The following is a 13,534-nucleotide window of genomic DNA, read 5'->3' on the forward strand; positions in this document are numbered from 1 at the left end:
CCCCCCCCCCCCCCCCCCCCCCCCCCCCCCCCCCCCCCCCCCCCCCCCCCCCCCGGTTGGCTGGCGAGTTGGCGAAGTGGAAGCGGGATGCGATGCGGCTGGGTTGAATGGTACGGTAAGGTACGAGATGCGAAGGAGAACCAAAGCAGGAGGTGGGTTACCAGCCCAAGGTATAGCCCGGTATGGTACGGGAAGTACCTGAGCCTGCCCAAGATTAGCTGCCTGGCTCGCCTGGCACTTGCCTACCTACCTAGGTACTCGCCTACCTAAGATAAGTACCTACCTAGGTACCTAGGTACTGTAAGACCCTGAAACACGTGCAATGACAACGGATTCATAGATTGATCTCCAGGTTTGTCTCTGTTTGATGCTTCCCATAATCTGTCACTTTGTGCTAGGAGTATCACCCCCTTAGGTGTTTTGCTATGATGGACAGATAGGGTTGGTTTTCCTAGGTACCTAGATAACTCTACCTATTAGGTACTTGTCTACACTACACTCACATGTAGCTACATTCGATAGCCTAGGTAGAACTGCTGCTAATCAAGGGCAAATAGAGGTGTTTGAACATGATTTGATCAAGGATAGCGAATCGATATCAGAGCCTCGGGCTACGTAACTCCTAACCCTCCCCCCTCTTGATGAAGCTGTAGGGACTTGAGTAGATACATACCTAGTGGTGGTCGTGGTGGGGGATGAAAAGAGGAGGAGGAAGGAGGAAGGAGGGGGAGGGGTAGCTACATACATACTTAAGAATGCGGAGATGACGGAGCGAGGTAAAGCAACCTACTTAACTTCAAATGTCATTTCGATCATGAGTGGCCTTTCGTCTTTACCTACATAGGTAGTGTACAGGTAGGCACTCTAATTGAATTGTTAGAAGAGACAGAGCTACCATAACGCAGCTCGGGTACTATGTAGGTACCTAAGAAGGAAGCTCGACAGTGTACCAGAGGTAGGGTAGGTACCTGCCTAAGAGATAATAGTAGGTAGGTACCTACCTAGGTAGGTACCTAGGCTTCAGCGGTCTGACCAGGGCCTCGGGACTCGGTAGCTCATCTCACGTCACGTCACATCTTCATTATTCGCCTTTTTGCCTCGCCTGCGCCCGTCTTACATTATCTAGAACAAGTAGTATTCCGATCACCTACCAGTTCCAGGTCCATTAGCCGAGGGGTTAGAGTAAGCCTCGCGCATAGTAGGTACTGGAGGCGTGAGAATTGCCAAGGTAGAGAAAGACACAGGGAGACAAGATACTCACCTCTAGCTACCCTCTCTTCTATTTTCAACATCCTCGCTCTCTCTCTCCCGCTCTCCTTCTCTCTGCCTTCGGCAGTACCACTAAGAGACTCAACAATATATATCAGCCTGTATTTTATCTCATAGCTTTCATCTCTCCCCAAGCTTCTCTCCCTGTCGTCTTTGTCACTGTGCTTTGAGCCATGGAGCGTCATCGCCAGTCACAGCGGAACCCCTCGCTTCTCCTTCTACCTCCACCACCACAGCCAGCAGACCATACATCCCTATCTGTCGCATATGAGCCTGCTATCAAAGCCGCTATAACAAAGCTCAAGAATGAAGACCACCATAGCGAGAGAGGCTCCGTGCTTTTCGTGGGAATCAGTTCGGCCATTCTCTCCGGCCCCGCCCCCAACCAAAAGTCCCTCTCATGGCCCGCCGCCCAGTCGGTTCTGGCCCGCATCTACAGCATCGTGGCCCTTATTTGCGCCCAGCTCTCCGTCCCCAGCGAGATGCATGCCGGCCCGGATTCCATTGATGTGCGCGTGCTATTCATTCATTACGACCCGTCTAGGCCTATAGCACAGCATCCTCGGCTGGCAATTGATGTCAACAATACCATCATCATTGATTTACACACATTCGCGTCCGCTTACCACCCCTGGCATGAAATCTTCCATGTAAACAGCGAACCAGGATACCGGCTTTTCACATCTTATATGAAGATATACGAGCAGGTTCAGACGTTGAGGCAAGATCAACTTATCGTTGTCGAGAGTGGGCTCTCCTTGAGCGAGAACCCGTCGCCACCTGCGCAGACAAGGCTGTATCCAATTGTCTGTCTCGGCGGTACATTCGACCATTTACATGCCGGCCACAAACTTCTCTTAACCGCCGCTGCCCTGTTGCTCAAGGTACCGGACAGCCCCGCGACAACCCCAGCACGATTCATCATTGGCATCACTGGTGATGAGCTACTGAAGCGAAAGAAGTATGCCGAATTTGTCCAGCCATGGGATCTACGTGTTATGAATGTTATTGAATTCTTAGCATCCTTACTCCAGCTGTCCAAACAAGGATGGGTAGAACCAGACGTTACGAAGAATGACGGCAAGGTGATTGCTAGGTTTCGGGACGGTACAATCGAGATTCATTGTGTGATGCTTCAAGATGCTTTCGGACCGACTACTGCAGAAGAAGAAATGGATGCACTCGTAGTGTCTGGAGAGACGCGATCAGGTGGGGATGCTGTGAACGCTAGGCGTAGAGAACTTGGCTGGCATGAACTCGAGATTTTTGAAGTGGACGTTCTGGACGCAGGGGATGGCACTGATTCTTCTGCCACGAAGACGGATTTCGCGACCAAGATAAGTAGCACTGCGATTCGAGAGAGGAAGGCCGGGGCCCGCAAATGAGGGTGAGATTTCTATTGTGAATCTTGGATCGCCAAATCTTCTATTTGCACAGGAATATACTGTCTTTCCAGATCTCTCACATGAACAAGGTTTGCCCCCCATCTACTAGAACTGCATCAATCAGAAGTTAGCATAATCGGCAGTCCAAAAGCGCAAACCCGTTGCCTGACAATTGCTCGCCGATGGCCTCTGTTGGTGAGCATCCAAGCAGTCAAGCCAGGACAGCGAGTTCAGTACGAGGAGTGGTAGAATCGGAACAATATTATGCAGGGCTGGACAAACTCACGATCGGTACCGTTGAAATAACTACCTGCTCGGCTCGCAAGCATGACGACAACACCACACAGCTCATCCGGTTGTCCCATGCGGCCCATAGGATGACGACTTAGCCAAATCCTTCTCGCCTCGTCGAGTCCATCGCCTTCGTTTAAAATGGTATCCATGTATCCAGGAGAAATACTATTTACCCGAATGCCGTATCGTGCCCACTCTCCAGCCAGAGACCGAGCCATAGCCCTAACTCCTGCCTTAGAGACGTTATACGACACCTGTGGCTGGGGATAGTTAACCTGGTGCGCCGAGACGCTGGCGACGAAAATTATGCTGCCTCCCGTCTTATGTAGGATCATGTGTCTTGCCACAGCGCGTGCGACGAAGAACCCTCCGACGGTATTCACATTCAACACGCGATTCCAATCCTTGGACCGCCAATCCAACGCATGGCCGCAGTCGACTATGCCTGCAAAATTCAACAGCGTCGTCACTGGTCCGAGAGTTGACACCGTCTGCGCCACGGCGGTATCGACAGCCTCCTCGTCCGTGATATCAACCTTGAAGAAGCGGATCTTGGCGTCCGGAAACTCGCTCTCGAGCACGGAGACTTTGGCCTCGGCCAAAATGGGATCTACGTCGAAGATGGCAAGACCTTGCACCCCGTGCTCTAAAAGGCCTCGGCTCGCAGCGAATCCGAGATCCCCCGCGCCGCCCGTCACGATGACGTTGCCGCCGAGCCTGAACCGCTCACGGGCGCGCTCGGCCGGGGTCATGGACGGGGGTAAAGGCGAGGGCGGGGCGGTCAAATCGCCGGGAGCTCCTGTTCCCAACGTTATCTGGGGAAGGACTCGTGACACGAGATCCGCTCTTTCAGTCGTCATTTTCTCCGGTCGAGATGTATTCCAATGATAGATATCAACTTTGGTCGGAGCTTTATTCCCTTGCTTTATCTTTATTTATTTTTTCTCTCGGTCTCCTCGATTATAGAAGCAGTACCCTACCAGCAAGCAACTAGTTCTATTTCCGACCCGACGTGTATTCTCTTTTATGTGAGACGTATTGATCTTGCATGAAAGGATTATTGACGTATAAAAGGGGAAGACAAGCGAAAGGATTAATTTTTCGTAAACAGGCGGGAACCAGTCATTAAATAATGCTTTTTTCGGTAAAGTGTAGAGTTTGCTCTAAGCTATCCCCTCCTTTCAAAGGGAAAAGAAAACAAGGAGGCCTCGTTTACAGCGGCTATCCAGTCCTTCGAACTAAACCATGGTACTTCATGCCGTCCACAGCGCCACCTCTGGGCGCGGACATGCCTGCCGTATGGCTGGCCCTCCTCATTCACAAGCTGTGGTGGGCCAGACGGCGGTCGCATATGTAAGGTTTGATGAATGTTAGTTGTTATTCCCATCTAGATAGACATTGGATTGGGCGTGCCCGAAGCCAAGCAAGCAAGAAAGCAGCCCAAACAAATATACCTACATATTTGGGCATGACTTCACATCATATCACAGCGCAGATCAGATGATTACTATGTAAGTTGGCATACCTAGTATGGGTGGCTTATACGTCAGCATGCACTCATATATGCTCCTAGCTTAGATTGTGTACGTGTATTGCTTTGGGTCTCTAGGGAGTTGATTGTTGTGTGAATACCTATGTAGGTGCCTACATCATATCTACTTACGTATCTACCAAGCCTCATGGCAATAATCTCGAGCCCGCGTATGATATATCATATATAGCTGTACATGTAAGGAATACATCGTGTTCATGAATACCGGTACCCTGTAGATAATTTCACCTATAGTGGTAATTGGATTGCGTAGATAGAGAAGAGAGTATCGACAGCCCAACTACCAAGTTCAAAAAACAGTCTCCAACGCGACCAATGAGCAGATTGATGCGCTCGCAATGTCTTTCTCTCTTCATATCAAGTTTATTTCCCTCTATTTCCATCCCCGATCAGTACTTACTTATCTAGTTCAGTGCAATACGGTGGCTTTATGACGTACCTGGGTCAAGGTTCGGGCTTTGAGGTCTTGCTAGCTATCCGACTTTTTTTTTTTTATTTTCTTTTTTTTTTTGGACATCTAACCTTGCATACCGGAGTAAGTATTTAGTGAATTGCTCACTGCCTTCTTATCCGAGGAAGTAGAATATCACAAATAGAGACAGGAAGATCAGCAAATCAATAGCTTACGCGATAGATCGTCTGAATAGTATCTTGGATTGTCTAAACACTTAGACATTATGCCATGCGTCAAGAAGAAACCCTGCGCGTATGTGAAATATGAGTGAGTACAAGGATGCATCCCATTCTCCTATGCGAGATCAACGCCCATCGCGATCATTTTCACAGCGCAGAACTTAGCGGCACAATACTCCGAATCCAAAAGCAACGAATCTTAGGTACATCAATACGGTACTACTCAGGCTCGTGACACCAAATCTACTCATGACAAACCCCACTCCCATCCCCAACACCAGGGTCCCTCCCAGTCTCAAACACGACACCCCCGAGGTCCGCACAAGCACCCTGATTCCACCCGTTATAATACAATCCATTCATCCACGTATCGTTTCCAGCATTCATGGTGCCATTAATAACATCCTTCAGCCTTCCGTTCGGACAAATATCCGGCGCCCCTTTCCTCGTCACCCCCTCCCCTTCTCCCTCTCCATCCCCATCGTTCGTACCTACATGATACGCAATCTCGCAATTCCCATGCTTCCATGGATCGAATCCACCCGGTAATCTCTCGGACGGGGTCCCCACATACGAGGGTACAAAGCGCCAGGCATAGCAATTATAATACGCGGCGCAGTACGCGCAACAGCTCACTTTGTCCTGAACGCTGTTAGCGCCCATGGTGACGACGGCTGTCGAGCGCGGCGGGTCTGATGCGAGGAGGGACGGCGCGTTGGCGAAGAGCGTTGGACGGCAGAATGCCGGGAGTGTAGAGGTTGGGTATGAGCCCTTGATTAAGCTGCAGGTGGTGGTCGCTGTGGGAAGTGAAGGGGATGTGAGAGCGGTAGAGACGCTTAAAGAGGAAGAAGGAGAAGAAGAAGAGGAAGAAGGGGATAAAGGCGCCCATGAGCCATATCCGTGTATCGATGCGTCTACGTCCTCTTCCCGGGGCATATTATTAGGGCGGACTCGGCTTGCGGTTGGAGGGTCGTCGTAGGTTAGCGGTGTTGCGGCGGGAGCGAGGTGGGCGAGAGGCCAGAAGGTCATAGGGTGAGCGTAGGCTGTGACTGTTGAAGTCGCCATCTATGAAGGACTTTGGGTTAACCTAATTGCTGATGATATGGCTTTATAGCAAAGAAGGTTGTTTCTAGTGGATGAGGCAATCACGATACGATGTCTACCAGCTTGACTCATGATGTGGACGTACCTGACGGCCAATTATCTGACCACGAACGACGACGAGGCCGACGAGGGCGGGAAAGACGGCGCAGCGCATGTTTGATTAGGTAGGCAGTTGGTGTGCGTTAGGATTTGTCCAACTTGAGATATATGCGCATGTAGGTTGTCCCAGGGCCGAAGTAAAAAAGGGCTTACAGGATAAAGTTTAAGAGAACAAGAAGTGAGCTCAAGCTGTGCCAACGGAGGTTATTCAATATATATGTCGAGGTCAAAGGAATTCTTGACGTGCATACCGAGGAGACATTCGAGGAAGGAGATATTCATGAGCCCACCCACCTCAATCGAACACAAACGAGTGAGGGTTTGTTTCCCTTATCATCTCCCGCACGGATACGTAGACACAAACGTGTGTATGTGTATGTACCTGCATAGAAATGAGATAGTCGGTAATACCAACGGTACACACGCACTGCACGACGCCCATGTGCCTGTATGTTCTATGTATGCGGTATCATGATAAAACAAGTGGCACATAAAACGCGATGAAATTATCAAGGAGCCATCTACTGTACTACGTGTCGAGGAAACATACGCAGCGTACACCGTAAATATGGTAGTACTGGCACAGACACTAGACCAGCTCTTATCCCGATCTTTCGCTTCCGCCTACCTAATATTTGCGGAAGATATAGATTGAGGTTACGCTTACATTCCTCCGCCATCGCAGCTCTGGGGCAAACAACTCCCCCTCGATCTCTTCCTCCAAGGGGGTTCGTGAATGTGCAGGGGTTAGAGTGCATTCTCGCCTAAATTCGGGATGGCCTGGTTGGTGGTTTAATATCGACGCTTGATGGGCTCAGGGATCATCTAACATGATTAAACTACGGATTACTACTTATGACGATCTGTTCGTTGAAGCTGGTATATAAATGGTATATGAAGATGATATGAATATCAGTAAGTAGATGGCTAGCTGCAGAACTCGCAGTCACCGCTGATGCTACCCATACAACAACAACTGCGGCGTCATGTATAGTCATGTTTACCACAAGACTATGGATACACGGTCTATGTTTACCTGTTGCATCATCTCTCCCCATAGACTATAGTGAACACATCTGAGTATGTCGCACAGGACTAGGAATCACAATCAATGCCAATCATCATGGACCATGTTTTCGGTAATTTGTCTCTCATCAGGTGTTTCGTCGGAACTTTCCGGCCTCAGGTACTCAGGTACCTACCTAGGTACATACCTATATACTTACCGAATTCCAGCACAGTTCAGCGCATCTGGCTCCCTAACTGTGCCAAGTGAGCCAGCTGAGCAGCTCAGCAGCTCACCTGTCAGAAGCTCGTGACAGACCCCCCTTACACCTCTTTCCATAGTACCTATCGATAAGCCATCACCACTGATATCATCGCTACTGCCAGCCATGCCAGTTACCTACCTAGGCGAGCTTAGGGACTTGCACACGAGATCATCGTGGGTGCTGACTTGGCTACATAACTTAATGTAGATATCTACTGCGAGCTTCATCTACTACTCTTTTCTGTCACATGCACGTCTGTTCTTTCTACCTTGTCCTCGCCCACACGAAGACATATCCGCTTGCTTTGTGACAGTAACTACCTAGGTAGCTCTCACAAACCATCCCGTATACATGGAGAGACATCTTCATACTGCCACATCGTCTTTTCCGCCTTGAATAACAGTCTGTACTTGGTTGTCGTTGCCCCTGGCGCCTTTATGCCCTTGGATCATCTTGGACACGTGCTTTTTGGGAGCTTTCGATAGTGTGGCTTAAAACTCTCAGATACCTAGGTACTTTCCGCCCTCGCCACGTACTCACTCACTCAGTGAAGCTCATAAGCCAATTGCGAGAAAGCTATGAGCTTTGCTGGAAATATCATCTCAAAAATAAGGTCTGGTGAGGCTAGCATGACTTCTCTCCTATTGCAGTATGCGTCGCCTCCTTCGCGGCCCGTCGACGAACACGATCTCGCGGAGCTCTCTCCTCGCCCCGAACATGCGCTGTTGGCCGACGAAAGTCCCGACAATGGTCTGGAACGCGGCAGCTCTAGTGTTTTGCGCAAGGAGAGAATGCTGAAGCAGCCACAAGGCAAGGGTGACGGAGTAGGAATGAAGGCATCCGTGGCATTTCGAGAACCGCCATGGTCATTTGGTCGGGCCAGAGACAATACCGCTCAAAATATAGGTGAAGAGATGCCATATCACACACGCGAGGAGAATGACATGGTCTCCAAGACCTGGCGCCCGTCCTTTACTTTTACTTCTGAGGACCGTCCTCCGCAGGCGGGGTCCACCAGACCGCAACAGTCCTTCTTTGAGACAATGTTCAGCTCCCGTCCCGCATATACCGAGAGATCTCATTCTATGAAGCTAGACCAAAGCTTCAAACTGATAGAAAGACGCGAACGCCAAATGCAGCAGGAGCTGCAGCATCTTTTGAACGCTCAAGATTACGCTTTAGAGAAGCATCTGGCCAACACAGCACCAGCTGATGATGACGATGATGGGACGACTCAGCGATCGGGGACCCCCGTATTCGACAACCCGAATGGACATGTCATTCCCGTGCGCCAGCCTAAGAAGCGACATTTGTCCAAGAGAGAGGCTCGCCTTGGCATCTCACGTTGCATGTCTCAGTTGTCTGACTTGAAGAACGAAGAAGAGGCCTACATCGCGACAGCACTCGCGGAGCGCAAGGCCGCCCTGTCGAGATTGCGGAACTTGTCAAGCAAGCGGAATTCCATACTTGCCGGGATGAAGTCGATCGAGTCAGAGCATGACCAGCCTTATAAGAACGAGATCGGGAAAATGGAGCGGAAACACCAAGTTGTATGCGAAGAGATTCTAAAGCTAGAGGAGAGACTTAACGATCTTAAGCGGACGAAGACTAGACTTGAGAATAGGATCGCTGAGGCGAAGAGCACACGGGACTCGGAGCTTAGCGGCTACAAGGGCGCGCTGAATGAATGCGACAAGCGTATCAGCGACATCATGAACTACCCCGAAGTATCTGTCCTCGAGGTTGAAGGGCTCATGTCCCAAGACACGGACCTCCGCGCTCTGGCTGGTCAGCACATCTCCGGGCTCGAATTCCTATCTCTGCGGCCCGAACGAAGGACACTGCCCATGGCCAAAGATTGGTGGGAAGGAGAAATACAAGTCCTGGAACTGCGCAAGACAGCCGTAGACAGGGAGCGCGGGGCTTTGGACGAGGGAACACAATTGTGGCACGACATGGTCGACCGTCTCGAAGCGTATGATCAACAACTCACTTCAACCTTCAATGCCATGTCTGAATACTCTTCTAAACAGCGTCATCGATCCTCCAAATTCAACGAACTAGGCGAGATTTTGAAGAAACAATATACTCTGTCTAAAGACATGATACACGAGCTCGAGGAACTATACGAATACGCCGAGGCGCAAGGATGGAAATTACTCATGACGGCCCTTGGGGCTGAGATCAACTATTTCTACGGGCTGAAGACACAGCTCGGGGATACGCTCAACGTCGTGGGCTGGGCAGATGGCGTGGTGACGCCTCCGACTGGAACTACTAATGCACCTTCGCGCGATGACGATTTGCTCACTAATAACGATGACGAAGCATTAACAAGAAGAGAGAGAGACTTGGATAAAGGAAGAGAAAGGGCGGAAGAAGAAGACGAAGATATAACAGGCAGTATACTCCGCCGCTGGGACGGAACGGACGAGCAACAGATAGCCCCTACGTCCCCATCCAATCCTGATACTAGCGGTCTTGAGATCACACCCCGGGAACCCCACAACAACAATCACGATGATGATGATGATACTAATAATAGCGATAATGAAGTCCCGCATGGTTTACTCAGCGAAGCGCCCGTCACTCACGAGGACGATGACGATGAACGACATAACGACATACCCCCCGAATTCCTGTCTATGCACAGTCCCGCTCGAGCAAAGACAGCTCGCTCTGAACCGAGTGCAGAAGGAGAAGATGGCGAGCATGAGCATAACGAGGAAGAGGAGAATGAGAAACATCATCCCCTCAGCAGAGAGAGCAGCGCGAACGAGGTCCCGCCAGATCTTCTTTCGGAAAGTCGTCGTACTCTCGATTAGATAGATACGCAGGGAGCTAGTCATTTTCATTTCGTCTTGTATCAGTTTACCTAGTTGTCTAATATGTATGTATATATATATATATTCACCCAGTTTCCTACCTTACATTTTATCTTCATAATTTGTCTTCATCTAAAGCGATAGCAATATCAACAGTGTACGCAATCCTCCTTGTACATTCCAACGGCACTCAAGTCCTCAGTTGACATGGTGAATTATCTTGCTTTCTATAATAGCCAAGGTATAAATTCATCTAGTCCGTAGCTAGCTATGGATGAATGAATAGACGACAGATACATCCCCAGATACATCCCTACCCACCCACCTACTTACTTACCAATGTTTCTAGTTGTGAATTCATATGTAGATACCATACATAATAGGTCTCTCTCACTCACACACACACACACACACTCTCTCTCTCTCTCTATATAACAACACCATAAGTACATAGCACCGCTGGGGAAAAGCATCAGAAATCATCTTTGGAAAAAAAAAAAAAAAAGAACATCAAGCTTCAATAACTATTAAACACCACTCACTAATTATTTTAGAATTAATGGCTTCCAAGCATATTGCTTCCACCCAAGTCCAAAGCATCCTGAGTCTACACACTGAACAGAGAGCAAAATCTCGAGCAACGATCACTTCAAGATTCACTGCACTGGGACTTGGATAACACAGTAAAAGCACACCAGATATTCTCTTCTTTTTAATTCCTTTTTGTTTTGCAATGGACCTCTGTAGTCTATCTAGTGTATACTTGGTATTAATGACTGTCATCATTTCTAACAACCAAATCAATCAGATTCCCAGCCAACAATGTACTTCTGCTCCTGTCTGCAGAGCATACTTTAATTACGCGTTACGCCTTACCCCCAACATTTCTCCAGTACCACAGGGCAAACTGGGTGGGCATTAACCCTTCATTCAAGTGACCATTTCTCTGATTCTGGTCCTTTCCTCTACTCCAGCATGCCAATGCCAAGGTGCTCAGGGTCAGCCTTGACGACACGGATCGTGTTGGTGTTACCCATGCCACCTCTCCAACCCTGAACAACCACAATCGTCTCTCCCAGAGTTAGCACATTCAACTTGAGGGCGTTGTTGATACACCAGCCGATGCGCTTGTCCACATCCTCTTGCCAGTTGACCTTGTCGAAGTCGGGCTTCTTCTCAGGGAACAGGAAGGGGTAGACACCACGGTACAAGTGAGCATACCGACTGGCACTGGGAGTACGTGTGACCATGAAAATGGGGCAGACAGGTCGGTACTTGCTCAGTAGTCTAGCCGAGTCACCTGTCGTAGATAGAACGATGATACCACCGGCATTGAGATCGAGGGAGGCTCGCACAGCGGCCATGGCAATCGACTCAACCACAGATACCGGTCGCTTCACGATTGAGCACAACTCCTCGAAGTGGCTGACGTAGGGAATGGAGTTCTCGGCCTTGATGCAGGCTTCGTGCATCTCACTAACGGCCTTGTCAGGGTAGTTACCCTTGGCAGTCTCACCCTAAGGCAAACGAGGGTTAGACTATATACAGCAACTCGGAAATAGGGATCATGAAGGTATGCAGTATCGATGATTCAATCAAGCTCGCAGAGGAGCACAGAAACTCTTTTGATAAGAGAAGATTTGAATTGACTTACAGACAACATCACACAGTCAGCGCCATCAGTAATGGCATTTCCGACATCAGATACCTCTGCACGAGTTGGGCGAGGGTTCTTGATCATACTTTCAAGCTGTCGTCTTTGTAAGCCTATCAATCCAGCAAATGGGTTGAGTATGGGGGATAACGAACCATCTGGGTAGCGCAAATAACGGGCTTGCCAGCCATGTTGCACATGGCAATGAGCTTCTTCTGAGCAGCGAAAACCTCAGCAGCAGGAATTTCAATACCAAGATCACCACGGGCGACCATGACACCTAATACGCGTAAGTAGTAGCTCACGTCTTGGTCCTTGATTGCATGGGTGTGGAAAACTCGTTTATCAAGGGGTCCAATATTCGTAGTTCACTTACCATCTGTCTCACGAAGGATCTCTGCGAAGTTGATAATGCCTTGTCGGTTTTCGATCTTGGCAATAATCTGGATGTGCTTGCCGTCTTCACCGAGAACGTCGCGAATATCTCTGATATCCTGGCCACGGCGGATGAAAGAAGCGAAGACCATATCAACATTGTTCTTTACACCGAAGCGGAGATCATTCTTGTCCTTCTCTGAAAGGGCAGGAAGATCAACATCGGTATCGGGGAGGTTCACACCCTTTCGGGAGCTGATGAAGCCATTGTTGAGAGCCTTGACTTTGACAGTCTTGTCATCAACAACCTCGAGGACCTCGAAGGCGAGAATGCCATCATCGACGTAGATGATACGACCAGGCGTAATAACCTTGGTGATGTTCTTGTAGTCAACATACCTAATCAATCTCGTTAGTTTGGAGGCGGCTGAGCAAGCACTAAACAACCTACATATTCTCAGTGTCACAAGCAGTGGCGTATTGCTCATCAGTAGTGATGTTCAGGACCGTTCCGGCAGATAGGGGTAGATCCTCATCTCCCTTGGTGTTGCCAGTTCGGATCTCAGGGCCCTTGGTGTCCAGAGCAATGGCGACGGGACGCCCGGCTTGGGCTTTCTCGGCAGCTCGGGCATTGTCAATGACGGATTGGTGGTACTCTACACGTCAAATTATTAGCATTCGCAGCTCGTTCTGTCTAGAACTCCACCCAGGCATAACAGCGACGCAGCCGGCCGAGTCGATCCGATATGAAGATATCAGGAGAATTCATACCGTAAGAGCCGTGGGAAAAGTTCATGCGGACAACATTGAGACCAGCACGACGGAGCTATCAAAGCAGTGAGCGAGAGTGGTATATAAGGAGGGTATATGAGGGTATAGAGCATTCTGACCTTGTTGATGGCTTCGACGCTGTTCGTCTTGGGACCAATTGTGCAGATGATACTTGAGCGGCGATAGTTATGTTCGGGAGCATAAGCGGTATCAAGGGCAGCAAGCCACTCAATCTTGCTACCGAGGTTCAAATGGTCGAGACCCTTCGTCGCGATGGACTGTCTTCGCTTGTGTGACGCCAT

General features: G+C 49.5%; 5 protein-coding genes across 5 annotated transcripts; 2 read left to right on the forward strand and 3 right to left on the reverse strand.

Moving 5' to 3' along the window:
• Nucleotides 1-991: 991 nt before the first annotated feature.
• Nucleotides 992-2,686, forward strand: F5B22DRAFT_627086 (cytidylyltransferase). Its single transcript, XM_047976297.1, has one exon. It carries the CDS (start codon nucleotides 1,443-1,445, stop codon nucleotides 2,652-2,654), a length of 1,212 nt encoding a protein of 403 aa, XP_047825839.1. The 5' UTR covers nucleotides 992-1,442; the 3' UTR covers nucleotides 2,655-2,686.
• A 6-nt stretch (nucleotides 2,687-2,692) lies between these two features.
• Nucleotides 2,693-3,944, reverse strand: F5B22DRAFT_515115 (oxidoreductase-like protein). Its single transcript, XM_047972576.1, has 2 exons — nucleotides 2,941-3,944; nucleotides 2,693-2,765 (listed from the first exon to the last, which is right to left on the reverse strand). Exons 1-2 carry the CDS (start codon nucleotides 3,806-3,808, stop codon nucleotides 2,731-2,733), a joined length of 903 nt encoding a protein of 300 aa, XP_047825840.1. The 5' UTR covers nucleotides 3,809-3,944; the 3' UTR covers nucleotides 2,693-2,730.
• A 1,432-nt stretch (nucleotides 3,945-5,376) lies between these two features.
• On the reverse strand, nucleotides 5,377-6,391 carry F5B22DRAFT_651537 (uncharacterized protein; the record flags this gene model as incomplete). The annotated part of the gene is made up of 2 exons (XM_047979479.1): nucleotides 5,377-6,198; nucleotides 6,323-6,391. The coding sequence occupies 2 exons, from the start codon at nucleotides 6,389-6,391 to the stop codon at nucleotides 5,377-5,379; spliced, it is 891 nt and encodes a 296-aa protein (XP_047825841.1).
• Nucleotides 6,392-7,920: 1,529 nt separating this feature from the next.
• On the forward strand, nucleotides 7,921-10,611 carry F5B22DRAFT_515126 (uncharacterized protein). The gene has a single exon (XM_047972577.1). The coding sequence runs from the start codon at nucleotides 8,186-8,188 to the stop codon at nucleotides 10,430-10,432; it is 2,247 nt and encodes a 748-aa protein (XP_047825842.1). The 5' UTR covers nucleotides 7,921-8,185; the 3' UTR covers nucleotides 10,433-10,611.
• A 786-nt stretch (nucleotides 10,612-11,397) lies between these two features.
• On the reverse strand, nucleotides 11,398-13,534 carry F5B22DRAFT_651539 (pyruvate kinase; the record flags this gene model as incomplete). Its single annotated transcript, XM_047979480.1, has 7 exons — nucleotides 11,398-11,949; nucleotides 12,087-12,182; nucleotides 12,242-12,366; nucleotides 12,463-12,860; nucleotides 12,913-13,117; nucleotides 13,233-13,287; nucleotides 13,352-13,534. The coding sequence occupies 7 exons, from the start codon at nucleotides 13,532-13,534 to the stop codon at nucleotides 11,398-11,400; spliced, it is 1,614 nt and encodes a 537-aa protein (XP_047825843.1).

The sequence above is a fragment of the Xylaria bambusicola genome (assembly GCF_022495145.1).
Source record: "Xylaria bambusicola strain CBS 139988 unplaced genomic scaffold F5B22scaffold_70, whole genome shotgun sequence".
Lineage (NCBI taxonomy): Eukaryota > Fungi > Ascomycota > Sordariomycetes > Xylariales > Xylariaceae > Xylaria > Xylaria bambusicola.